This window comes from Nomia melanderi, chromosome 10 (assembly GCF_051020985.1).
Source record: "Nomia melanderi isolate GNS246 chromosome 10, iyNomMela1, whole genome shotgun sequence".
NCBI classification, from domain to species: Eukaryota; Metazoa; Arthropoda; class Insecta; order Hymenoptera; family Halictidae; genus Nomia; species Nomia melanderi.
In genome coordinates this window covers 1,107,638-1,135,172 of record NC_135008.1, presented here as the reverse complement: position 1 = coordinate 1,135,172, position 27,535 = coordinate 1,107,638, and the positions used below count along the sequence as shown (strand labels likewise).

Here is a 27,535-nt window from a genome sequence, read left to right as displayed (position 1 = left end):
CAAAATCGGCGTCAGTGCAATTCAGTTTCCTGAAAATTAGCCGGTACGCGATGTGTTAAAAGCGAACCACCGGTATATCCGTCGCAACGAGATACCGCATTCCGATACCTGATTGCTCGCAAAACGATTCCCCGTTAATTGACTCGTAAGCAGATTGCCGGGGCTCGAAACGATCGCCGCGGCGGCAACGGAAAAAACGTGATTCACGCCGCAACGGAGACAGCCGGCTCAGAATACAAAGGATCCGCTGCTTGTTAAATATTTAATCAGCCACACGCACGCCTCTCGATTCTTCGCGCCACCCTATTCTAACCTGGGCACAATGGCGCCGGGCGCATTGGGCTGGCCTATTGTCGACGGCCGTTTTAAATAAGCGCGAACGCTGGCGCAGGGGACACTTCAAGGGGGCAGCCGAGTACCGTTCGACTTTTTCGATGGTTCCGCTAACGATTCCCCTTTCACATGGTAAGCGAACCCTCGCTCGACAACCACCGAGCGGTTGTGCAAACGAGAGATGCTAATTCACGAAAATTCCAATTAGGATTAATTGTGTTTCTCGAACGGCTCGTTGGTTTTCTCCAAGTTACCAGTCCAAATTCTGCGCGTGTCTAGGACATTTTGACTTTTATTATTCGACTAGTGGTTACTTATTTCCTTCGCAATTAGCGTTACATCGTTCGATTGGTATGAATGATTGTCGTTTAGTCGAACGAGTCTTCCGAGGGTCGCGAGTCGATTAACGCCTCGATGGAACAATCATCCTCCGCTTATCAGCCCCGCTTATTATTAATGCGTTCATTATTTACCATCCGTCACTTACTCGGTATTTACTGCCCATTTTTCATTACTTTCATTTCCCATTCATTCCTTATCCCCATGTTTCCCGATCGGTCAAACAAATTTCGTCGCAACGCGAGGCTGGATCGAGCCAAGAGCTTGCAAGTCCCGTATCGGACGTTATCGCGATCGAGCCTCGATCGGTTCCGTTCGCCGTCGCGCGAAACCGTGCACGCATCGACGCGGACGGAACGCGATCCGCGGACGACGCTCGAGGAGGTCGTAGCCACCGAACGAGCCGCGATTACGCCGCAATTAAACGGCCGGCCGTAAATCAAGTCCCGATACCGGGAATAGTGAAAGCACTCCGAAGCATCTTCGTTAAAGCGATCGCCAGGCCCGCGGATCGTTCCGGGAAAACCGCGCTCCGGAGCGGCGGTGAAAGCTGCCGATCGATCGATCCAAAAGTAAAGTAAAACTGCGGACTGGACGCAACGCGCGAAATAAAGGAGCTTGGACTTTCTTTCGGAAACCAGTCGCCGTTCACTTTTTTTCATCCTCAAGCGCCGATGAAAGGTGTGCCGGAGACGTCGCCGGCTACTTCTCAAAGATCTGACCTTTCGAACGCTTTCTTCCGTCACCTCGCGAGGGTTGGGACCGGTTATTTATCGCCCAGCTGAAAATAATGCGCGCTTTTTGCGCTGCTCTTTCTGCATCGTTATGAGGCTTGAACGAAATTTGTGTCTACTTTGTTCTCTGAATTCTGCTGCTTCGGAAGATTTATTTAGCAGTTTGGTTATGTATGGTACTAGAGGTTAACAATAGAAGTACTTGTTTGTTTCGCAATTATTGATACCTTAGAAATACCTTCGCTTGTATACTATGATTGTCTGAAGAAACTGAATAACCTATTGTTACAATTTTTACAGATTACACATTCACCGTGTCAAATCGGTAGTTCGTGTTAATTAAGATTTTCGACACTCGAACGCTTCCACGGTTTTCAACTTTCCACTGAACTGTTCATTAACGCGTGAGCTAGATTTTCTGATCTGAAGCAGTTAGACTATTATTCTGAGCCAGTGATTTATGAACCGACCTACTATCCCGACGTTAGCTCGACGGACAGGCCAGCAGCGGTCTATTGCTAAGAAATGCGGCTTCGATCGGTCAGTTTTCATCCGATTTTCGATGGTGATTCTCCGTTCTCGAATGGAGTTTCACGTAGCCGAGCGAAATCACAAAGAAAACACTCGACGGAAGAGGCCTGTTGCCCCTGCGCCGTTCCGGCGTGCATCGAGTCATCTCCCGACAGCCTGTACATCTGTTTTTACGAGTGCACACGCCGCGATGACAGGGGCCGCGGTAAAGAGACATGCAGTCTAGGGTAAAGGCTGAAAGATAAACAGAGGTCGATGAATCACTCTCGACACGGCCGCTCCGCAATATTACGTATCGACGGCCGATTCGAAGAAGGGGGATACGCCGCGTTAACCGGCGAATATGATGATCTCGCGCCGAGAAATGCCACGGGGAATAATAAATGGGATTGCTTTCGGCCGACTTAGCGAGCGCGAACTCTACGTCTGTCCTCCTCCGATATCTGGAACTGATTTCTGGGACGCGCCACGTGTCCGCTCCGAGAACAGACTTATCGATGGGCCACGGATCTTTATACACCTACGGTTCGTGCAGGTGCTTCGGTAACGTTCCATTCGGTTTCAGAATGAATCGTTGCGAACCAGTTTCCTTGTTTCGCAATCATTGATATCTTGGAAGCGTTGAGTATTCGAAATGATTCGAACAATAAGTAGCTTCGCTTCCATACTGTGATCAATATACGACGAGAGCGATTATATCGTTACAATTTTCATAAGGATTACATGTTAATCGCGTTAAACGCTCGATTGCACTAGTGTTGACTGCAGGAAATGAACTCTAGAGTAATGAGCTATACACAGCAGGCACTTGTTCCGCGGGTATAAATAGACGCGATAGTTATTTTAAAGAGAGACTGGTAATCTAGGGTTCATTTTCGGCGAGAGATCGTTCAGCTCGACTGTTGTGTAAGATTTAATTTGATTTCTCGTCATAATGCTTGTACAAACGTGATTAAGAATATTTCATCGATATCTCATTAGTTTGATATCTCAAGTGCTCGGTAGTTTTAGCGTTAACTGGTTAATACCTAATCGTCAACCACTTCGTGCTTTTCTTATCTGTCGGCGTTTAGTCGAAGTTAGCTGAAACTTAGAAGCAGACCCTATTAGTCAATCGCCCTTCCGCGTCCCCTGCCAATCGTCACGTTTCACAGCAATTATCGGCTTCCCCACTGAGTTACGTGAGTCAAATAGGTGTCCTTATCTACCGCATTCACCGATTTCTGGCCCACAGTTATCAGATCCTGTGCGTTCAAGGTTATCCGTATCAGGTACAGGCAGTCCCCGAGTTGCCTGTAGCAGATCAAATAATCCTGGCCTTCGTCATTATCGGTTCGCTGTGTGTGGGACACCTCTTATCAGATCTTGTAACTTCGCTTAATCTGCCAACCGAATCGCTGTTATCGGGTCGCGCGACCCAGGAAACTCTGCGGTTGAAAACACAATGTCTTCCGAGACTCTTTGTCGAAACACTTGTTCGTCCCCTCCTCTGGAACGACCGTTTCTTGTCGCTCCGTCAACATTCTATTTTGTAGTTTCACGCTAGATCTACGGAATGCGTACGTTTGACGCATATTGGATCTCGTAAACATTATTTGGTAAATGTTTGTGTAATGTATCCTAATTGTCAATTCCTACACCTCTAATTTCCAAAATCCGACTGAACGAACGATTTTAGGAACAATAGAATAAATTGTAGAATATATGTCCGTAAATCTAGTGTTAAGAATTATTTAGAACTTCGTAAGAATTCAAAGCGTACAAGAGTAAAGAAAAACACTTGCTTTTCTGTTTATCGTATCGCGAAACCGAGAGAAACGATTATTTTATAGAGCTTAACGAAGGCTATCGATTAGAACTGTTAGGAGAATTCAGGGGTAGAATATTAGGTAATTGTTTTAAAGGGTCAATTTTCTTCTTGCACTATTCTATAGGAACATGCTAATTATTCGAACAGCTCCTTTCAGTCTAATTCGAATGTTAGGAACCGTTAATCGAGCAAATTACGGAAAAAGGAAGAAATGCCCTTCGAACGATCCAACATCGCGCATCAATGGTTCTCGAGGCTCGGATTTTTTTCCTGGCCACGTTATTAGCTAGAAGCGACTCGGCGCACAGCGAAAATCGAAGATTCCGTTGTTCTCGCCGGACAGCCGAGCGATCGAAAAAGGGTAATCCGTGCTCAGCGCGAGCGTCGAAACGTTCGAATGCCGCTCGGATTACCGAGGCTCGTGCAATGCAGATTCCACTTGATTCCTGCTCTCGAGACACGAGATCCTCTAATTATTTCGAGAAGCTTACTTTCCATGCACCGAATCCTCGCGAGCACGCGGCCACGTGGAACAGCGACGACGTCGCGAGCGCGAAGCCGATCTGGTTCACGAGGAGAATAACAGAGACACGTGTTTTTTTCTAAAAATACATTTTTTCTATCGAGTAAAAATACTGTAGAACGACCGACGGTCCAGACAACTCGAGCAGAAGTGATCGAAACGATGACTTCGCTAAAACTACAAGCACGGGTCATTTGACCCTTCTGGTAGTTTTAGTGTTACCACGTTAAGCGCCACGAAAATCTTAAGCGTTTTCCCATAGAGTTTGTCTTTTGTAGCAAAGAAAAGCAGGAACGATTATGAATCGTTGCAACGTTTGCGTTACACTATTATCAACCTAGTTTGGTTGTTAGACATATTTATTTCACATCGGTTGTCTTATACGTTACGATTGGTTTTTAGTCATTCAGAAGCGTCGGTCACCAGCGACTGACACGCCGCTCGACGTGTTAATATTCCTGTCTTCGCGGAATAGTCGAGATCGTTTCCCTCGGATTTTCACGGGTATCGAATTTCACGCGCGCCGGTTCGAGCGCGATGGATGAGAACGATGATCCGAGGGATGGCCGTCGCCTCCTCCCCCGGACCGTTTCCCGAAACCGGGCGCGCGCTGGCATTTAAAGCGTTAAAACGGGACAATGACGAGACCGCGTTCGCTCGTTATCTGGTCGCCGGGAAAAGGCCATTATCGAGGGGAATAGTTGTCGATGCGGCCCGTTTTGCGGCCGAGCGCCGAGAGAGGACGTCTCCTCGTTACCGGGACAGCCCGCCGATTCGAGACCTCGAAGATTGCGGCCCGCCGGAATGCGCTTAACGATCGGCCGATACCGTATCAATGGCCCATCGACAAGTTTAGTTCCTTCGGTAATACCCGGCTGGGACACCATTATTCCGTGAAACGGTTTTAATTTAATTTCAGTTCCTTCGCTCCGTTCGGCGGCGCCGACTCCGGCCGAGCGTCCACCTCCCCGTTCTCGATTAATATTAGCTCCGGTCACGGAATCGCGCTGATCAATCGGACACCGCCGCGTTCGATCGCGGCGCGAATCGATCCTGAACACGAACGGTTTCCTACCGACGCGACGCACAGTGCCAAACGACCGTTTTCTCGACGAGACGAGAGAGGATCAGTGGTTAGGACAAATGCTTCGGACGAAAGTGACGTATAGAGCTAAACTTATGGTGGTATTTTTGTTACATTATGGGGATGTTAGGAATATTTATCAATTTTTATTTAATTATTTTCAAAGCAGAATTAGTTTTCTCAAATTTTCTCTTCTGGACTTAACATTGGCTTCTAACGAATCGTTTGTCGCGTCGGTGACCAATGTTCTGTGTTCATTAAAACTTCGATATTGTAGCGTTTCAATGGATCAGACGAGTGTTAACAATGTTTTATAGAGGTACCGTTGTTTTCGTTATTAAGGTACGAACCGACGTGGAAACGTTCGAATAGAAGGGAATCGATGTTGTCGAATTATAACGGGAACAAAGGCGAATCGCCGAGAAGAGAATTAAAAGAACGCGCAGCCGAGCGTCCGGTTGCTAACGTGAGAGTTAGGGGAAAAAGGGGGGGGAGGGAGAATTGAAATTTTCATGGAATAGAAAGAAGGAAATCCACCGGTGCGCTCCATGCTAGAAAAGCTAACTGTCCGGAACCATTTGCGAACTGCTTGTGCGTGCTCACGCGAACGTGTCCGTTCCAACAAAAAACAGGATAAGGTCTCATTTATACCATTAGCGTGTGGTACCAACGATGCGGAGAGGAGAGGCCATTCTCGGCTGACCCAAATGAATCCGAAATGAACAAGCGTCGCGCTCCCTCGGTCTTCGATTTCGAGATCGGCGCGCAACGGATCTTCCTGGACATTTCAGCTTTCAACGGTGAATTTACGGACGTTTGTTGCACAGTTTGTATTATTCTATTTTATTACAGTACATCGCATCTATTCCTCCTAGACAAAGCGATGTCCTTGAAACAAAGCAGTGCAGCAAATCTTGGGGCAGTCTTCTCGAGATTATTTATTAACGCTTTGACTGCCAAGTAAATAATTATCAAAACTCCCATACAATCGAAACAGTTTGCTTAATAAAACTGAAGAGGCGAGATTCTTCGTAACGATTACTTTACTACTTTTATATCTCACACATTCAATAAAACTTTCGATACGTCACCAAGACAATCAATATTCAAAATTACGTTAAAACGTGGCAGTCAGTGTTAAAGTATGTAATATAAATACTGCCATAGTGGAACCTGCAGACAGCAAAGGGTTAAAAATAGACAACTAGGACATTCGAGTAATCGAATCGATCAAAATCGATGTAAACCTTTAGCGAATAATGTTTGTAACACTCGGTATGCAGCAAACTCATGGAGCAAGTGTTACAAATGCAATTAGGAGAAGAAAATTACAATATAACACGGGCTTTCCTAGGAGATGTAACAAAGATCGCTAAGCTTCGTGGATTTTGTATAGTTTAACGCGTCACGAGCATCCCGTGCAATTCGAGATGCATAAAACGCGGTCTATGGATCACCGTGAACGGGTCACGCGTACGCAACGTTTCGACAAGCAGGAGTCAATCAATTCACCGAGCGATCGGCTCGATCGTGAATACATTTCCATCGTGGATGATGGAAATTCAGCGAACAGTGATCGGGGAATAATAACGGGGATCCTCGAGCTGAACAACAACTGTTGAATTAAATAATCACCGAACGAACGAATGAATATGCATACGCATCGCGGTTCCTGTAACTGAAGCCGTATTTCTCTTTTAATTGCAATTAAGAGGAGCAATATTAAACGCGATATCGCGGAGATTAATTAACACTAGAACCGCCGCGCCGAGTTGCCTAATACGCTCTCGTCTGCGAATTACAAAAATTCATTTATTCGGCTTTTCGATTCATTAATACTCCAGGATGCGCATTAACGGGCGAATTTATTTAAAAGCTTCTTGCAACGGCGAGCCTTTCTAAAATATCCGCTGGAAAATCGTGTTAAACTAAATGCGACGGATATGATCGTTGGTAAATTATAAAGCAGAGATTCAAGTGAACTACATTTATTTGTAAGTCCGAGTACGAGGAAGTAAGATCGGCCAGGCGAGCGAATTATAAATCAACGATACATTGTACAAAATTGAATATTATATACAAGATTTTACCATTTTGTTCTAAATCAAACGACGAGCGAGAGACAGTTTCTCAATGGAAACATTCAACATTTTCTGACGAGATATAGGTCACATTGTCTGAAACTAATTTAACGACAATTCATAAATTAAGCAACAGAGGTGTTATTTAGATATTTCACGTAGCAATGCAATCTTTAATCTGAAATATTAAATATTCAACTTCACAGTTTTGTATCGAATCACGTGGCGACTGAGAGCCACCTCGAGCGCAAAGGGTTAAAAGAGCCCCGGAGTTAAGGGAAAGTTCCAGGTGTGTCCGAGCATCGGTCAAGTGTCGGCGACTGTAGCAAAGAGGAATATATAGACGCGAAGAAAAATTCCCATTGGTACCGGGGAACGGTCTGCAAGATTCATGGGAGACGTTGCACAGTTCCCATACATAATTTCCCTCGAATCAATATTTAGAGGCCTCTCTCCGCGCGCGAGACGTAACCCGGGATGGGCTTAAGGTGGCGATAATGTCGGTGGATACGTGTCCGTATATTTCCCCGATGTACCCGGCAAACGGTATCACCCGGCTTATATACCGTGTAACTCCTGTGTATCGGCGAGAGCGTTCTAAGTGCACGCGTGTACGTGCAGGACACGCATCGGCTACCGTTCTACGGAGTGTCGAGGAAAAATGTATCGCTCGTTGACCGTCAGTTCCGCGAAATTTCACGGGAAACGACGATGACCCGCAGGAACTCGATGATTGGTGAAAAATCAGAGAGAAAGATATTATATGAAAGAAGCAGGAGAAGGATGAAGAAAGTGGACTGATCCTTTCATTTTTCTCGTCTGAGTTTCGCCTTTCATCGCTGGGAAACCTTCTCCTTCGATCACCTGCTAGGTTTCTCATTTTTATCGACGAAGAGTCCTTCGTTTTTCAATCTCGCTTCGATACACTCCGTTCTCCGTTATTACAGATGATTCCAAGTTTCGAATTTTCCAAGATTTTCCGTTATTAATGACCACTTCAGCTTTCGATCACCTGTTGAGTTATTAATTCCTATCTTCGAAGTGCCCTTCGTTTTTCAATCTCGGTTCGATCGAGTATCGAGGCTTTCGGCGGAGATAATCGTCTACTCCGTTCCCCGTTATTAGCGATGATTCTAAGTTTCGAATTTCCCGAGAGTTCTTGGGAAATGCAATTCCACGTTTCGATTCGAAGCTCGATCGACGAATCATGGAATAGCCTCAAATTCATTAATCGTCCTGTCGAATCTATAGGCAAATCGTAGGGAGATTATCCCTAGATCCATTTAATTAATGGAACATCCCTCAAATCTACTAATGAAATCCCACAGAATTTCTGGCAAATTGTCAGGGGATCCTTAAATCCATTTGGTTAATAAAATATCCCTGAAATTCCCTAATGAAATTCCGCTGAATTTTAAGCAAATTGTGTCAATCAAGACGTCGATCAACGTAAAAATCTGTTCGCAGCGTCCGACGAACGGACGGAGAAGAAACGGGAGGCTGTCCGATTTTCCAGGACACCTTGCACATCCGCGAACGCGCGGAGCTGCACGTGTGCGCGAGAATGTGGTGCACCAAGACAACCGTTGCACGCAGTAACGTTGCTTTCACGTGTGCGCCGAGACCGCGCGCACGGTTTCACGGGTTATTTGCATAGTCTGCTCGGCTGTCTCGCGAATGGGAGCCGACTACGAATTCCTGGCTGGGGCCTGCACCGCGCGCCGCGTGTCAAGTGCAGCCAATTCGTTTCCCTCCTCGACGCTGGCCGTTTTATTCCAACGAACGTTCCCGTATTAATCGCGAATCAAAAATTACGGATAACTAATTATTCGTTATTCGGAGATCGAACAATCGGGTTGAATTTATTCGCCGTTCGTTCGGTTCGTTGGTACGAAGAGGCTGTTTCAATAACATTTCAACTGTACGATTCGGGATAATTAGATCTGAATGACGGTGTAATTTTCAAGGCTCGTCGAGATAGCACGATTACTACAGCTTGAACAAAGTACTGAGATGCTGACTGAAGAACTGGGTATTCATTTTATCGAGTTCTGTTCCGAATCTGTCGCTGTATATTTTCTACTTGTATTTGGTTATTTTAGTCAATTCTTTGACACTCTTAATTCCTCTAAAAATTATAATAATAGATTACTCTCAGTTTCTTCAGATATTCATTATAGTATTCAAGTGAAACTATTTCCAAGATCACTTCGAATATTCGATTCGAATGTTATTGCTTTAAGATATCGATGATTGCGAAAAGAACCGAAACCAGTCGTTCTGAACTGGTACGGTAGCTTTAGCGTTCTGTGGTATTAGATATAAATACCGACTGATTTCGATGTGTTTGTTAATCATCGATGTCTTCGAAGCATCGAATACTCGGAATGATATTAAATATAAATATAAAAATATTAAAAAAAATAGCTTCACTCGAATACTATAATGTCCGAAGAAACCGAAGCTAATCTATTCCTACAATTACTGTACAGATCACACATTAACCGTGCGAAATAGTTCCGCTAACAGCGTGTAAGTGCACAGCAGCCGAAACGGCAGCGATCGTAAACGTAGCGCGACGTCTAGCCTAACAGCGGCGGTTTATGGCACACGCGTCGGTTGACCCACATTGTTGTGTCACAGGAAGAGAGACGCCTGGAAGTGAATTACCGGAACACACGCGGTGTGCGGCGGGGCCAACGGTCGAGCCGTGAGGGTGACTTAATTAGCCAATTATCGTCATCGCGAATGGGAGGGCCACGGTTCGCTACTACCGGGATCCCCCTCGCCGAGCGGCCCTCGGAAGGCTCTATCTTCGACGGCCACCCGCCGTTACGGGCCGATTTCGGCCGAACGCGGGGACAAAGGGTCGACCCTCGAGCAGTCATTTTCCAGGGTACGGGAAAATTCGAAGCCGATCGCCGTTCGAACAGTTTCATCCGAATAACGATCATGCGAGTCGTTACGAAACGCGAAGCACGCGTGCTGTTCGCAGCGTAGCGACTCGTTAGCGACTAATTAGCGTAAAGCCACTCGAAAGAGTTTCACGAGAAGCATCCAACATTTTCCGATGGGAAACAGACGGCATTTTTTGAAGTTGAGTAATGAGAACATACGTGAATTAAGGAACAGGTATTTCGTGCATCGATGCGTAGAGTTGAATATTTAGTGCAAAGAGTTGGACCGTGTCGGTTGCATTTCGACGGACCTATGAACTATCGTTTCTTTCGAAAATATATCCTTCAACACCCTATAGCAGAACGTGAATTTTCAATTGAAACTTCAGATGTTTATAGTTCAAGTCTTACGAATCTTCTCTCATTGGGAAATACTTTCCTCGTTTGCAAATGAAAACTCGTTTGAAGGTTGACGCGCGGCAACGGTCGAACTGACCCAGCGTTCATTGTGCGAAGGTTAATTTACCACCCTGTCTTCGGTCCCGTCGCGGCCAGCAAATTCGAAACAGATGTCGGTGCGTCCCGATAGGCGAGAAAGTTCGAGGAAACCAGGTGTCCTTCGAGGTCCTTGTTAGGAGCCGATTGGCGAAACGCGCGGGGGTCGTAGCCGTCGACGATATATCCCTCGACGAACGAAAGAGACTAACGGCGGATCGCGGCTCGCGGCTGCCTACCGCGAGAAATTCTCTTGATGACTGTCATTCCCGTCACCGGAGGCAAATTGCCGGCCGGAATCAGGGACAACCCCTATTTTTCCTCGTGTGTGTGGCTCGTTACGCGCGAGCGGTACCCACCTTTGTTTCGCGAACCGCTTATTACTCTCGATTTCCCCCGGAGTTCTCGCAAATAAACAACGCGACCGAGCGACGCTGTTTTTCCCGGTGTAACGCGTCTACTTCCGAACCGACGGTCGACGGGAAATACGTGTAGTCTGAGTACAGAACCGAGAGCGAGGAAATAAATATACGAATGTAGAATTCAGAATAAAACCGAGAATATAAATATAGAATTAGAGGTCTTAATTCTCTTCATGGAAATTATGAGAGTTCGTTTAGAAGGATTCGTGTCTGATTAAGAAATTGTGAAAGAAATTAGCTAATTTATTTAAACTAGTAAGCTAACGGATGCAGGAAAAGAAATGGGACAATGGTTTCGCCACTCGATCTACCGATTCCTCTCTCCAACGATACACGCATATTCCTTCAGCCGATTAAATAAAGTTCCCCGAACCATAGACTACAGAATCGATCGAAGCCTCGATAAGCAGTCGAAGTTGAATCGTGTCCCATCGGAGATAAGGAGAACATCCGAACCAATACGAAGTTGCAATTACACAACGCCGATGTATAAATTTCATTCTTCACGGCTCGGTTCCCGTCTTCCCGTACGAGTTACGCAAGTATCGTGTTTTATCGATACGCGTAAACGGAACGGAAGCGTACTGCCAGCAGCCGAGGACCAAGGAAAGCCGAGCCACCGATGAAACGCGGCGCGTGGGAAGAGAGAAGCGGAGAAACGGCGTCGAACCGTTTCAACGGACAATCAGCTGAGCAGAACTCGGAGTTTTTCGATGCCTCATCGAACAACACCGGAAATCGGTGACAGCAATGCCGATACGACGGACGTCAGCCTACACTCTCTCTTTCTCTTCCGCCGCGGCGCCAAGGTCATTGGCTAGCGCTCGTTGGGAACGGGCATATCGGAAAAGTTTTCCCATTTACGGGCCCGCAAGAAACAGCTCCGCTCGCACTTCGTCCGATTCGCGGACCATTGTTCGCTCGATCCGCCCGCGAATAACTTAACCGACGCGCCGGGTCCTTGAATTTAACGGTAATCGTTAATCCTAATTGAAAAGTATGCGCAAGTATGTACTTCGCTCGAGTGGCCCTTCAACTCGTTGCGTCTATACCAAGAGTATGCTTAACGGCTTATCTACCGGATTATTCACTGATTTACTTTGCAGATCCACGATTAGATGAGGTGTTTTTTAATATTAGAATTACCGTACTGGAAATTACTGGATTCGACATTTTTGTTTCGCAATTATTGATACCTCGGGAGGATTGAATGAGTGATCTTGAAGATAGTTTTGCTTGAATATTGCAATGAATGTCCGAAGCAACTGAATATAATCCGTATTAACTCCACTCGAAAGTTTCTCAATGGAAATATTCAACATTTTCTGACGAGATATAGGTCGTATGGTTTGAAACTAATTTAACGATAATTCATAGATAAATTAAGCAACAGAGGTGCTATTTAAATGTTTCACGTAGCAGTGCAAACTCTAATTTGAGATATTAAATATTCAACTTCAGTTTTGTTGTATGGAGTCACATGGTTACTGAGAGTCACCTCTCGAGTGTAAAGGGTTAAATATTTTTGTAGAGATTACTTAATTGTCAATTGTACGCTAATCAAAACTATGTCAACGATAAAATCCAGTGATCGATCACCTTGAAGGAAGATTATCCACGTCGGCGATGTTCGGTATACCGTACGAAAACGGTGTGGAAAGGGAACGGCCTACCTGGTCAGGTTGTTCAAACAATTCGCGGAGGAAAGTCCGAAGAGCCGGCGAACGGGGCGACGCGGGAAGAGATCCACGTCCTCGAATCCAGTTCATAACGAAGCATAATAGACGCTTATTGCGACACAGTGGAAAGCGGTGCGGGACGGAAATTTCTAAGACGATTCGGATTCACGCCTCGGAGGCAGCGCTTTAACGTTTCCACGTGAATTGTTTCGGTCCAAACAAAAGGGAAACGCAGGAATCTCTTAAGGGAATTTGAAACTCTGAGAAACTCGCTCCGCCATAAAACGGTATAATAAAGTTTCTATCGTTTTTTCCCCCCTTTCTTTCCTCCCTTTCTGTCTTTTCTTTCCTCCCGGCTCCGCATTGAAATTTACTGCGACGCTCTTTGTAACTGATTTACACGCGGAACTTTTCACTGGAATTGGGACCTTGACACGGCTGCTTCAAATCTCGAAGAGCAAAGTTGGCGAAAGCACCGCCGGCTGAAAGAGTCGTTAATTAAACGTCTCCGTCCACCGGGGAACAAGGGAGAGCGTAATATTAATTAATTATTTCGGTAACCTGTGTCCGTTTAGATTAGAAATTCTTTGTGTCGCTACCCTGATAAACGTCTTTTATTACTCGCGACGAAGAGTTCGGAGAGCGGAAACGGAAGAATACTGCGTCTAATAACGAGATAGAGTAAAGGAATAACGATGTTCTTTGTTGCATCGGAATTAGAAGATTCAATTCCATCGCAGATATCGTCAAAGAAGAATACGACGCGAAGGAGGGAACGAGGTTTTCGATAAAAGGCTTCGTTCCCGAGTAACTCTCTGCGTTGAACATTCATTGTGCACGCGTTCGCTCGAGTACCACTTAGCTGTTGCAACTGTTCGTCATTGATTAGTTCCAGTAGCGTTGGTACTCGGTAAAATCGACAATGCCACGGTATTACTCGTCTGCCAGCAATAATTCGTCGCGAACTGATAGTTCCTGGCTAATGAGATCAACTGAAACCAAGTAATAACGTACCATCCTCGGTGTTTACTGCAAGTAGAAACAGTAAGCCTCGCACGGACGTAATGCCAGGCATGTATGAACGCACGTGCCTTGAAAGGCACAATATTTCCCGTCTGGTACTTCTGTCAGTTCATCTATGTTACTCTCTTACAGCTCCTTCCTTCCTTATCTGTTCGTCGAAACGTTACAGGCACGGTGAACCTAAGATCTCGCACGCCGCGTCGATGCGTTTCGCACGCGAGACCTATCGCCAAACCGAGAATCGATACTCGTCGAGCACTTTCTCGGGCGACCAGCTATTTCCATCCCGCCTTTGACATTGAATTCGCGTCGTGTGCCGGCGAGGAACAAAAGGAGATAAGACCGGCATCGCCGTGCGCCGGCCGGGGAACGGGAGCACCCGTGTTCCCGGTGTTCGAATGCGTCGAGCCCGAAGATTGGCAAGATACAAAGGTAACAGAGGAGTGCTGGAGAACGGACCAGCGAAAACCAAGGAGGAAAAGAGAAAAGAAAGTAGGCTTTAACGCGACGCTCAAGATTTTTCGGCGCGGTGAACACCGTTACACGAGTATACCCGTTACGCGAAATCTCCGTACAAACGTTTCGGTGGAAACGAGATTGTGTTGTGCAATAAGAGAATCTATTATTATTATTATTCATCTGTTGATAGTCTTGACGGGGACGATCAGCCGGAGAATTTCGTATTTCTTGATTTACGACGGAATAGAAATGATTAGCTATGAAACTACCCTCCGAAAAGTTGCATCATTCGCATTATAATCGATTGAATCTTCGCTAAATTCATTTTTACGACCGAGCAGAAATTCATTTCGTGTTATGTAAATGAACAAGTTGAACGTTTACGACGTGGTGTGTGATCAGCAGCTTCCGTGAAAAATAGAAACGGGAAACCGATGATTTACAGCCCAAAAAGAAGTGTGACACGTTACGGTCGATGCTCGTGACGCGCATCTATCAGGGAAATTGTTTAACCGGTCTATATTTATAGAGACGCTGCAGGTACGGGAGAGACCCGGAGACAAGGCCGTGACATTTTCCGTGCTTGTTTTCCTGTCCAGCCTTTTATAACCCAGGCGAGCGTTTCGAAAAGGCAGGGGACACGGTTAGACAACCCGGCCCGTTCGTTCGACAGTGTATACCAACGACACGCGAGTGTTTGGCAAAACAGAATGGAGATTTCACTTTTCGATGCTGAACGGCCGCCGTAAAGATGGCTGTTCGACGGCTCGAATCGATCCCAGCGAGTCAAGATCGTGAGAACCGACCGCGGAGGGGAGGATTTTCGATCGACCGTAATCGCTGAATAATGAATTCCGTGCATCCGTAAACAGTTTGATCGGCAAAAAGGCGTACAAGAGGAACGCGAGCGAAACGCAAGCGAAACGCAAGCGAAACGAGCGCTTTGGGAACATTCTAACGAAATACTTTCTACATATCGAACGGCTCGGATTCCTCTCGATCGCTGATTAAAGAAACTTCATTTATAATTGCTCGCGTAGGATCTCGGTTAATGGGAAATCGTATTCTCGTCCGACTAGAATCGACGCGTATGGAAATGTAAATAAATGTTTAATCGGTACACGGGAGACACGCGGCTCGGAATAATTCATGATGAATAAAAGTCAAACAAAATGAAGGATCCGCCCATCCTACGGGGTTTACGATCTACGTGTTGCCATATGGCGGACCATATGGTGATAATTAAACTGTCCGCAACACGCGCAATTAACATTTCCATTATTCGGTACACTGTGTAAACTGTCGGAGTTTTTCGGGTTACGAGGTCTATGAATTTCCATTCCGCCCCTTTACGATCGTCTGCGCACAGTCTCATCTGTTCGCCGAATGTATCGACTTAAATTGCTCGTGTCTGATCGTCGTTTGAATTTTTCGATTCCTTATCTATTTGCTCGATGACTCTGACTGTTAGTGGACATCTGCTCGCGAATCTCGCTGAATCTTCGGATTGACACGTTAAGCGCCATGTTAGTCACCGATGACCGACGCCTCAGAATTACTTGAAAACCGATTGTTTTACATAAGATGAATGAAAATGTTTCACAACGTAGCTCAGCTGATAATAGTGTAATGCGACGGTTCTAACGCTGAATAATTAATAATTGTTCCCGCTTTTCTACACTATAAAATAACTCTAAAAACGCTCAAGATTTTCGCGACGCTTAACGCGTTGATGCCATCGACTCGAACTAATCATTAACCCTTCACGCTCGAAAACCTTCCAAGTATTTCCTTTATCATACAAACAATATTATCTTTCCGAAATGTTTGATTCTAGTCCGGCGAACGAAATAAATATAATTACCTTATCTTCCATTCGAACGAGCGACGCGCATCGAGATTCGAAATCACGCTCCACCCGGCCGAATTCGAACTAGATCTTAATTACCTCCGAATCTTATATCTTCCGCGTTCACCCTAAGTTATCCCGTTTCCAGCTTAATCGCCGACCGTATAAATAAATCATTTATCGAGAATGGGCGGACAAACGGAAAAAAGAACGGAAACAGCAGTCGAAAACTACTATACCATTATATCACTCCCTTATCGTTTCACGCGTAAGATAAACGACGAAAGAGAGACAGAGAGAAAAGGAGAGAGAGAGGGGGAGGCGGGGAGGAAGGGTCGTGATAAGAAGAGGCCCGGACCAAGAGAAAGGAATAATTTTTTATCTGGCACGTTTTTTATCTGGGAGAAACGGAGGCTCGGGCGTTTAGGGCCGCGAGCGAACGCGGTTTCAGCCGCGTTTAAATGCACTACTCCTGGATCCTGAGCGTTCGCGCCGCCCACGATAAGGGAAAGAAATTTCTGCACGCGACCACGCGACAGTATTGATTAAAACGAAACTTGAGGTTTGCAGCGTGTTGTTTGCACCCGCCGCCGAGGCTCGAGGGGGAAAAAAAAGGGAATGATATTTCCCCGCCAGCGACGTCGTTAATTTCTCCTTTTTTCCGGGAACGCGGTGAACCTAGCAAATGTTCGCGTTAACGGTGAAACGAGCGATAACGGTCTGTACGCGAACGAAACGTATCAACCGTCATAGGCGCGTCGACGAGTACGTTCGTGGAAATGGATCATGGAATAAAAGTCGTTTGAAAGGAATACAGTGTTTAGAAGTGGGACGTCGTCGACTGATCTGCCTTTGAATCTCGATCCTGGACTTCCGACTGCGTCCAGGATTTTCCAGACGAACGGACAGAACGACCGAGGTCGGAAATTACTTTTAATATTTGAAACGCCCCGTTGATTTCCCTGTTCCTTCTCTGACCTCGGTTCCTCGTATAGAAGTGTAATCTCACGCAAGAACTGCGTAATTAAGTAATTACTTTTTCACCTCGTCAATATCTGCTCCCACAATCCCAGAACAATTAGGAGAAACAACTTTCGAGCGTGTACGAACACGCTAACTATTATTGCGACATGAACGGTGAACCGCGCGGATTCAGCGAATTAGCTCTAGCTAGTGCTAACACCGAAATCGATTGACATCCATTATTCTTATCTTCAAAGAAGCTAAAACGACTACAGCTGAATCGTACTCGTAGCGACACGACTGTAGCTCAAAGTTTCCGAAGAGGCTGCTTAGATCCGTCTCGAACGCCCCGCGAATCGTTTTCGACCGCAAAAAGCGGCGCGTTTCTTCGCAGGCCCCGTCATCTGTTGAACAAGTGATACGGCTGCGAACTGGCCCCCTGCCCCCGGTCCAGTGATCGATCTCACGTGGACGCCACACACAACAGGGCTGCTGCCGCAGCACGTCGACGCCGGCGGCGGCGGCCTAGCTACCCGCCGCCGCCGCGAGCGTGTTGCGTCCGCCGGGTAGATGAGCGTCGCGTCGCCAACAAGGACGAAAACATCCCGGTCGATCAATTAACCCGAGCCCGGCGAAGAGCAGCCATGGATATTCAAACGACGCGTGAAAGAGGAAGAGAGCGGGCGAGGAGACAGCGGGAACAGGAGAGGAAGAACCGATGTGCCATTGTGCAGCCTCGACGCAGGTCACCTCGCACGCCGAGAGCGGTAACGTTCCGACGCGCGAAACGGACGAACGTAACGCGCCTCCGTGCGTGCGCCTGTGTTCGTTCGTGCTTCGACGTGTATAGCTGTCTTCTTCCCTCTCCAGCTTCACCCCTTTTCTCGGCCGCCTCTCCGTGAACTTGGGAATCGAACGCGTTGCGGCTCGAACGGGAATCATTTCTAACCCTTCGTACTCGAGGGCTCCACGGTGAAGCCTTTTAAGTAGATAACTGTGGAATTTAGTTGAACAAACCTCTCGTTCTGCGCGCAATATAATAAAAATGGAGCGTACTCGTCGAACGCAGGACGAATGCACTAGAGCATATTTTAATGAAAGATCGAAGCGAAACAAAGAAGGATTACATGTTTAGATTACATTTGGAGATTTTGCAAAGCGAAGGATTTGGTTTTTACCTATTTCACGCAGATATGTATGACTTTGTTTGTTAATCAGTTTGTATGGAGTGATATATTTGAAAACAATGTAGTAATGCGATGAGATTATTGTGTGTATTACAACATTTGTGTCTACGATCGATGAGAAATAACGATAATGCTGGTAGCAATGCGATAATACGGATGAGAGGAAGCTTAGAAGGGCTGGCCAATCCTCGACAAAATGGTGGACACCGTTGATCGCTGGATTATAGCGATCGTTGAAGTCTCGTACAGGTCGAAATGGATTTTAATGAAATTATGATCAGTGAATTGAAAGGAGATTTCTCAGAGTAACCGTTGCTTCAACTGCTTCGCGTCCTGAGGATCGAAGTTCGATTGTTGCAGTTTATTCTATGATTTATTCGATCGTTTCCTAATATTAATGTTACGGGCGCGCGGATCCAGGGGTGAATTAATCATCGTCGTTCATCCCCTCGTGTCGATGGCGAACGGGGGAGAGAAATATGCTCCAACGTCGGAGGACTTTGTTTTCTCGCGGGAGAGTGCGAATTTGAGTATCTGTCTGTTTGCTCCATTAATTTTCGTTCGCTACTCGGTTCGACTTGTCGGACTAAGACTTATCGACTTACCGCGGAGCGAGCTGAGAGGAAAGTTCGAGGTGAAAGATTCATTTTCAGTGGTTTTTCCCAGTTCGCTCGTCGAGTGAACTGCTCGCGCCGTCTGAAACGATGATTGCGAGATCACGTGTTCCAACCCTCGCGGCCGTCGACGTGGCAGAAACTTTCCGAATACTTTCTGGCCGCGTTTAACCCCTTGATTTATTTCTCGACTATGATCGATGCAATTACTTCGTCGTTAATCATTTATTACCGAGACAAATTCTAGGTATATTCTACGGAAATATTTCCTCTGAAATATAATCGATAACGCGAGAATATCTCATTTGAATTCAGCATCGAGTAATATTCGCTTTCAGCCAATGCGAACTGCAGAAAACAAATTGCGAAAATTTTTCGAAATTATTGTAAAATATATTCAGAAGCTACAAAAAACAGGACTGTGACCTAGGACAAACGAGTAAATCCTTGAATAACTAAAGAAAATATTATTTATTCCATTAAAACTGACAAAACTCCGACAACCGCGTTAGCTTCTTCGCGACTCATTTGTATCGAATTCTGTTTAAAATGTCCACCGCGAGGCTCACGTGTTATTACAAGTCTTGCCTTTTAAGCGACTAACCAGCTCAGTTTCGAAACTTTCCCTCTAATCGTTCCCAACAGCGTGCAACAAACCAACGGAATTGCCTTTACAAGAAAACGAAGATCGAAATCGCGTGAACTGAAATTGGCCGCAGTGATTGCTCGTTCAACCCCCGATTCCCAATGAAGAGCAATCGAGTTTTTGTCGGTTCAACGTGACATTGTTACCGCGGAGAGTAACTTTTAGGTACGGGCCGAAGATTGCGTCACACGTGCGGGGGTGACACGGCAGTTAAAGTGTCAAGGCTACGCGCGTCCGGCGTTGGAGCCGTGTAAAAGTTGAACCAGATCGATCCCGGTCCGTTTTCGGGGCGATTTCGACGATTCCCTTCCGAGGAGTACGTTCCAACAAATCGAGAAACTGTTCTGCATACCGCTCGGAACAGAGTTCTTCGCGACGAACAACGGTGCACGGGACAATTGTAGCTCGGCAGCGAAACAATTAGCTTCGATCGGCGTTTATCCGAGGCGAGCGTTTTAATTAACTTCGACCCAGCCGGTCACCGGCGATCCCCCGGCGACCGGCCCGTTAATTTCGCCAAGTTTCATTAGACAGGGATGCAGCCGAACGTCTAAGATTGATGAGCTGGCAGTGGCGTGATCAGCGATACAAAAGAAAAGTGAAATTCCCGATCGGCTCGAATTCGACACGACGAAAAGTGCGTCTGAAAGCGATAAAACTGAGGCGCTGTCTCGAAAACGACGCCGCTCCGCGAAACCATTGAAAGCCGACGTTTAAGGAATGCGTTTTAATGAAATTTCCTCGAGCATCATTTACGTCCTTTGCTAGGGAATTACCATTGCTGTGCATAATAACCCTTTGCGCCCGGCAATTCCTTTTGATCGCTTACCAACGACTCAAACGTATTTATTCGCGGAGCAGCGAGTAAGATTTCGTTTTGAATCAAACGGTATACCTTCGGAAGTAGTTATTCTATTTAAACGGCACTCGGAACAAAACTCCGCGCCGCTGCTCGTTATAATTCATTCGACTTTTCGTCTAGTCCCGTTGTTTATAGGATATCTGATTGCTCGGATGCTTAGCCTCGTTATTACTTATGCAATTTAAACGCGAGACGGATCGTTCGCCGTTGAAAATTAAAGGATTCGCGTTTCCACGAATATCCTCAGTCTAGTTTAGCCGGTTACGCCACCGTAACCAATTAATCCGTATCGTAAAACAATTCGAGATTATAATCGAGCACGAAGCGTAGAGCGGAATCTTCACAAAGCGAATCTTCGTCCGCTCTAACGAACGAGCAACCGTCGACTCGGCCACGCCGATGATTGAAGGAGTTAGGAATTCCAATGAACGGATCAGTTAAACGTTTTTGTGTTCACGTTCGCGATTTTTCCCCCTTTTTTTCTCTCCTTTCCACGGCGACGAACGCTACTCGATAGAAGCGGCGTATCGGCAAAACGAGAAACTCTTCCGCGGAGAAATTGAAACATCAATGCGCGACTAAAAACAAGACCGCAAGTCGGCTAAATAATATCCGTTTAACACGTTCGCCGCCATCGAGTTGCTTCGGTAACGGTCTTAGTAACGACGCTACTTGTTTACCTGTAATTTCGCTTTTTACCAGATTTCTGAGACGTAAATGATATTGATATTCTAAGTACCGTATAATAATCTATGAGACTTGCGTAAATTTGAAATTTTGAAATTTTGAAATTTTGAAATTTCTTTCGCTCGGTCAACTTTACGTCGACTCTCGTGTTGATTGATTAATTTCTAGTAATTTTTCAGACATCGTGATTTCAGGGAAAAATTGTTTCGAACGTAGAATAACTAATTAGGAATTCAGTACTAATTAATGAGACGATTGATTGGTCAATAAATCATCAGCGGCATCGACTACCCGTGGAGTTGAATGTACCGGAAGAATTGACGCGAAACCGTGTAAGCAGCGTGCTCCAAATATTTTTCAGCTAAAATGTTTCATAACCTTATTCCGGCTGTTACATCCGAATGAATTAAGAACGTGAATTGTACTTAAACGGGGTTACGCGCAACGAAGAGGAACGGCTCGTTGCTGTACCAAATTATTTTTGCGGGAAACTAAATTAGGAAGAAGTAACTGTACAGGAACATTGTGAGCCAAATGCAGCGTAATGCACGTTGGCCTTCGGTTACAGTGTCATTATGAATTTTTCTTCAACCCCCTGTATACCACGGTTAATGCTATTGAAACGTATTTCCTGTGACACCTTGAATTTTCATTATTATTATTATCAACAGACATTTGCAATGGAAATCTTTCTTTGATCAATTAAATTAACTAGAATTCGGGGTATCGTAACAAACAATACAATCTTAAAATAAAATTTTGGAAAATATGTCGTTATTAAAATAAAATATTGCAATTTCAATGGTGTATAATACTGACTTCTATCTTACATCTTTCTTCCTTTGATACCTTGATTAGTATGGTCGCGAATCGACTCACGAGAATATTTTAATGTTATCGAAAATAATAAAAGCTATGTTCACGTAACACGTTAACGAGTGCATACATAAATACCTGTGCAGCTAATAATCCTCGTGGAAGGTAAATACCGTATTTATTTTGGCGGTTACTTCAATTATCCATAACACATCGTGCCGATAGGAATGAAATATTCGTAGAAACTCGTTGGAAGAGAGAATTACAAGTAATCGGAAAACCCAAGAAACCTTGAATCGCGATACAGCCGAATAGGCTGTTGGTAAAGCGGCAAAACTATCGAAACTCGTTTCCGCCAGAATCAAAATACGCACACGTTTCAAGATCATGTATATACGTATGCATATATATGTATATATTTATGTATATATTTTTGCATTTCGTTTATATTTTCGGCGAATCCGACACATCGGACGCGTGTGTATCCACCTCGTGCAAAAAGCACGGGAAGAAAAAAGGGACACGCGTATCCGAAGATTTAATGACAGTAAACTAGAGGCGAACGTTGAAACTGGCGAGTGTCAATCGCGAAAACGATGAAACAATGTTGACAAGCGGCTACTTACAATCGATGGTGCAGGGTCAGCATGATTTTTTAAATGAAATCGATATAGATACATTCATTTGTGCGGGGACGAGTAGCAAAGCACAGGTTCTTGAACGATCATTCAAAGTTAGCACTCATTTAACGAAAGCCCGGAAAAACGGCGGCCAGTTTTCGAAATCGCATCGGAACCGCACCGGACTCCTACGAACGCGCACTTTGCGATACTTTTCCTGTGCAAGCACAACGGATCCCGAAGTCGCTCACGTTCGTAACACCACTCCGTTTGACATAATTTATCTGGTGACCCCACGGCTGGTTACCCGTCGGCCGACGCAAAGCAACGCAGGGAGCTGCTGGCAAAGTGGTAGGGATACAGCCAGGGATCATCAAACGTAGACAGATGTACTTGCAGTTGGTTATCTCGTGCACGACTCGGAAACGTTGATTGGCCCGCCGTCTATCCCCTCTATTTGCGCGGTTCACCGATTTTTTTGTAATATTTATTTTAAATTGTAATTACTTTTTTCTCGATGAATCAATTTATGGATTCACTTATAAATTATTTCTTCGAACGTTGCGAGAATTACTCGGTTCGATGGATTTTATTCGTGCAGTTTGTTCGCTGGAATGTAATTATGTAAAGTAGGATAGTTTATTCTACTAGCGATCCGTATTTAAGGCTAATTATAATTATATATTTGAATATGAATTGAAGAGTTAATTGATAAATAATTTTGTAATTCAGACTTATCTTATGACTCTCTTCTAAGTGAGAGATCGTTACAATGTTTCAAAGTCTAGTATATATTGCATTGAATGGCAAAGTTTCATAATAAAAGATGAAAATATTTAATTGTGACAACATAAAAGTAATTTTAATTATGTTAATACCCTCTAGCTATTATTCATTCTTGGACGAAATGTATATATGTGTATGTTTTGTATACATAATACATGTGACAGTCAGTACTGTGTAGCAGTTGTTTTGACAAGTGTAGAATTCAGTTTACGTCTTTTCTCGAATAAAAGATTTTTTATTTATTCAAGAACGTATATTATATGGAAAAATGGAAAATGAGAGTCCTCTAATATATGGACTTGAGTTTCAAGTATGCAATTACAACATGAAATACAATTTTGTCAATTCCTTTGCCCAAATCTATTGATCATTGTAACATCATTTATTTTAACATTCTAGACTAGAGCATTGTCAGCTCAAACAGCTGAAACTGATGTTGTTAGATTTCTGGTAGGAACGCAATCGTTGAAATTTAATAATAATCAAGTTCATTTAGTGGAATTACATGAAGAAACAGGTGGTTTAAAGACACAAGTGTTTCACCATCCTATTGGTGAAATTTGGTCTTTGCAAGCATCCCCAGCAGATCCTAATGTATTTATTACTTGTTACAATAGTTTAAGTGGTAATTGCAATACAAATTATTTTATAACTAAAAAACAACATATAAAGTATGAGCTTCCCTCAGAATTGAAAAACTATATTCTTACTCAGATGATGGCAGTTGTCAAATGAAAGGGGCTATTTGGAGACTGCCTGAATTAAAGAAATATACAACTGATGTTGAAAATCTGAAAAAAATAGCAGATATCGATACAACACCATATGGTGCAGATCTTAAAACTATTGCTTATCATCCTATTGATTCGATAAAAGCTGTTTCAGTTGTAGACAATAATTTTGTATTATGGGACTTGGGTGATAGTGGACCACAGGTAATAATAGTTTCTTCAATTTATAGTTGAGCAAGTTTATTTTTTGTCTTTTATATTGTTTAGGTTATAAATCATGGTACTTTAGCTAGTAAAGGACAACCACGTTTTACAAATGGAAAGTGGAATCCTCACAATGGTTGCAATCAATTTGTGACCTTAAATGAGAACAATGTTCGTGGATGGGATTTTAGAAGTCCTTCTGAACCATCATGGGCAATTTTATCTGCTCATTCGCAAATTATTAGGTTAAAAATAAAACTCATTTGTTATCATTTAATTTTATGAATTATTAAATAATGAACACTTCAATTTAATGTCAACTTTATATTTAGAGATCTAGACTTTAATGCAAATCGTCAATACTTCTTATCAACATGTGGAGATGATGGGTATATGAAATTCTGGGATATTCGATCACCTGTAGAACCAGTACTATCTCGTATGGAACATTCACATTGGGTGTGGAATATTAGAATTAACAGATTTCATGATCAACTGGTCCTGACTTCTAGTAGTGACTCAAGAGTCATACTTTGTAGTGTTGCATCTATTTCTTCTGAACCTTTTGGACATATAGTACCCCCTGAAGATGATTGTACAGAAAATGAATTTATTTGCAAGAAAGACAAGTAATTACAGTAATTTTTTAGTAAGTTTATTACAAATGAAGTGTCCATAAAACTTATTCGTACAATACATGTTTTAGACTAGAAGATGGAGTTGTAGGTAGATATGAAGAACATGAAGATAGTGTTTATGCAGTTGAATGGTCATCAGCAGATCCTTGGACTTTTGCATCACTAAGTTATGATGGTAGGCTAGTTTTGAATAAAGTTCCCAGGAAGCATAAATTTCAAATATTACTCTAAATAAAATTTTAATATTTAGTAAAACTAAATAAATTTTATATGTTTCAAAAAATAACTTCATTTGCGTTTATCTAAATTTTCATGTTATATGCATAAGGTACACAAAGGATGAAAACAAAAGTTTTAGTTGAGGTAAACATTTTTTTATGAAATATATACTTTTGATACACAAGTATCAAATATTCTTTGCAAACTTGCATTTAATATAGATTTCACAATCGCTCTGACACTCTATTTGCTACATTCCTCAATTGTCCATAAACTTTTGAAGGTGGACTACCCAAAATTAAATTACAAACAGCTCTTCTTGCTAACTGTATATTTTGAAAAGAACCAAGTATGTGAATTTTACTATCTGCTAAAACAATTCTCGTCTTTGTTACATTTTCTATTGTATATTTAGTTCTTCCACCTTTCCCTGCTAATCTCCCAATAGCTCTAGAAAGATGATCCCCTTTTAAAGATTTTACATCCTGAATTTCAAATGTTTCCACAAATAAATCATCTAAACGTAATAAAGCCAAAGCATCTTCAACTTCAAAGCCACAAATGAAAGCCTTCACAAAATCAGCAGCCTTTTGTAAATTAGCAATATCAGGTGTTTCTTGAGCTGTACGTAATTCTACATTTCGTGTTTTCAAATTAAATCTTATCTGTAATTGTAAATGTTCCACAATAGGTGTAAATATTTTCATCCAGTTTTCTTTCAAAGGAGTATACCTATGCGCTGGCACAGATATCTGAAAATGTTTTATTTCGTTTTAATAATAGTCCAAAACTACATTTACATTAACAAGGGCTAATTATTCAACTTACTTTCCTGTGTTCTCCACCTTGTACATTTTTAGTCCTTTTGAAAGAAGTATGTGGTTTCGTCTTTCCCTCTATGCCATTAACTACTTCCACCTAAAATACATATTCATAAAAATATTAAGTAACTAAACAAAATAAATACGTTAAATTGACGTTATTTAACATAACCTTATATCATACCTCCATACGATCTTCGCTAGCACGACGTTTCTTTTTGCCATGTTGCTCCACAAATTCGGTTTTTTCCGAATTATCATTTGCCTTTTCTTTATCAATACTCATTTTTCTAAATATTATACATTTACAAGAATTTCAGATTTGTTCTTCACAGCGGCATTAAAGGATCATGCATCCAATATGCCATGTGCTTACTAGACGTATTTATCCAAGATACATATTCTTGGACAAAATACTACAAAGTATATATAAATATATACATATAAAATATTGAATAGTATACAGCACTCATAAAAAGGAGATTACGAAAAAGGAATATACGAAATTTTTAATAAATTGTATACTCACAAAATGATTTTTATTATTGTAATAGAGAAATATATTTCATAAGCATACACGTTGTTGTCTATATTTTTATTTTTAATATAAGTTTAGCTACTAGGATACGGATTATATATTCTTGTAGTATATAGGTACATATTTATTGTTTATGTTTAAACGCAAGTAACTATATAAGTTTAACAAGAACTAATTAAGTTTTCATATTAGTATTATTTCCTCGTGTTTTTCATTAACAACATATATTTTTCTTTGTTCCTCATTATAAAATAAATTATAAAATCTGATATTCGTATGAAGATCCATGACTTCTTAATTGTATATACACATTTATTAATAAATATGTACATTATTGCAGTTTATTCCTTTATTACACGTTTTTGTTGGATTTTTTAAAATAGTTTATTAATTGTACAACATATTATGCACATTTAATTAATATTTAAACATTTCATAAGAAAAGCGTAAATTAAAAATTGTGGTTATGAGATCAATAACGACAACCAATTCATAATATATCGGAGGTCATAATATTTATTGTAAAGTTTTACGAAATACGTTGGTTCTCTGCAATAAAGTTGTTTTCATAATGATTTCATTATAGATGTTTTATAGAAGATTATTTATTGAAAAAGTAAACTTTCTAGTATAAAAATATTTTCAAGATGAAAACGAATATATAGAATTATATTTTGTGTCTTTCCCAAATATTATTGAGATATTTATTAATGTCATTTGTAGTTCTCTTAATATTAGAAAGCTGTGATATTAGAAAAGAAACTATTTTAAAAAGGTTATTAAATTTCTATGTTTTTATTTCATATTTTGATATTTTAGAATCACTATGTGTATGAGAATATTAAATTATAAACTGATATTACACTAGTATTGCTCTAAATAAAAGATTTAAGACAAAAAATAATTTAATTTAAGGCATGATCTGAAATAAATACTTTAAAAAA

At 42.8% G+C, this 27,535-nt stretch overlaps 3 protein-coding genes across 3 annotated transcripts in view; 1 reads left to right on the top strand and 2 right to left on the bottom strand.

Moving 5' to 3' along the window:
• Positions 1-23,004, bottom strand: part of LOC116433442 (uncharacterized) — a 42,608-nt gene extending 19,604 nt beyond the window's left edge. The window contains exon 1 of the mRNA XM_031991530.2: positions 22,661-23,004. The gene's annotated coding sequence lies outside the window, so the exon portion shown is untranslated. The remainder of the gene's footprint in view (positions 1-22,660) is intronic.
• Positions 23,005-23,199: 195 nt separating this feature from the next.
• LOC116433481 (EARP-interacting protein homolog) lies at positions 23,200-25,244 on the top strand. The gene is made up of 6 exons (XM_031991619.2): positions 23,200-23,750; positions 23,840-24,065; positions 24,155-24,375; positions 24,439-24,620; positions 24,708-25,004; positions 25,082-25,244. Exons 1-6 carry the CDS (start codon positions 23,709-23,711, stop codon positions 25,242-25,244), a joined length of 1,131 nt encoding a protein of 376 aa, XP_031847479.1. The 5' UTR covers positions 23,200-23,708.
• On the bottom strand, positions 24,966-26,387 carry l(1)G0004 (RNA-binding protein pno1). Its single transcript, XM_076371203.1, has 3 exons — positions 26,238-26,387; positions 26,061-26,150; positions 24,966-25,984 (listed from the first exon to the last, which is right to left on the bottom strand). Exons 1-3 carry the CDS (start codon positions 26,337-26,339, stop codon positions 25,457-25,459), a joined length of 720 nt encoding a protein of 239 aa, XP_076227318.1. The 5' UTR covers positions 26,340-26,387; the 3' UTR covers positions 24,966-25,456.
• Between the last annotated feature and the right edge of the window lie 1,148 nt (positions 26,388-27,535).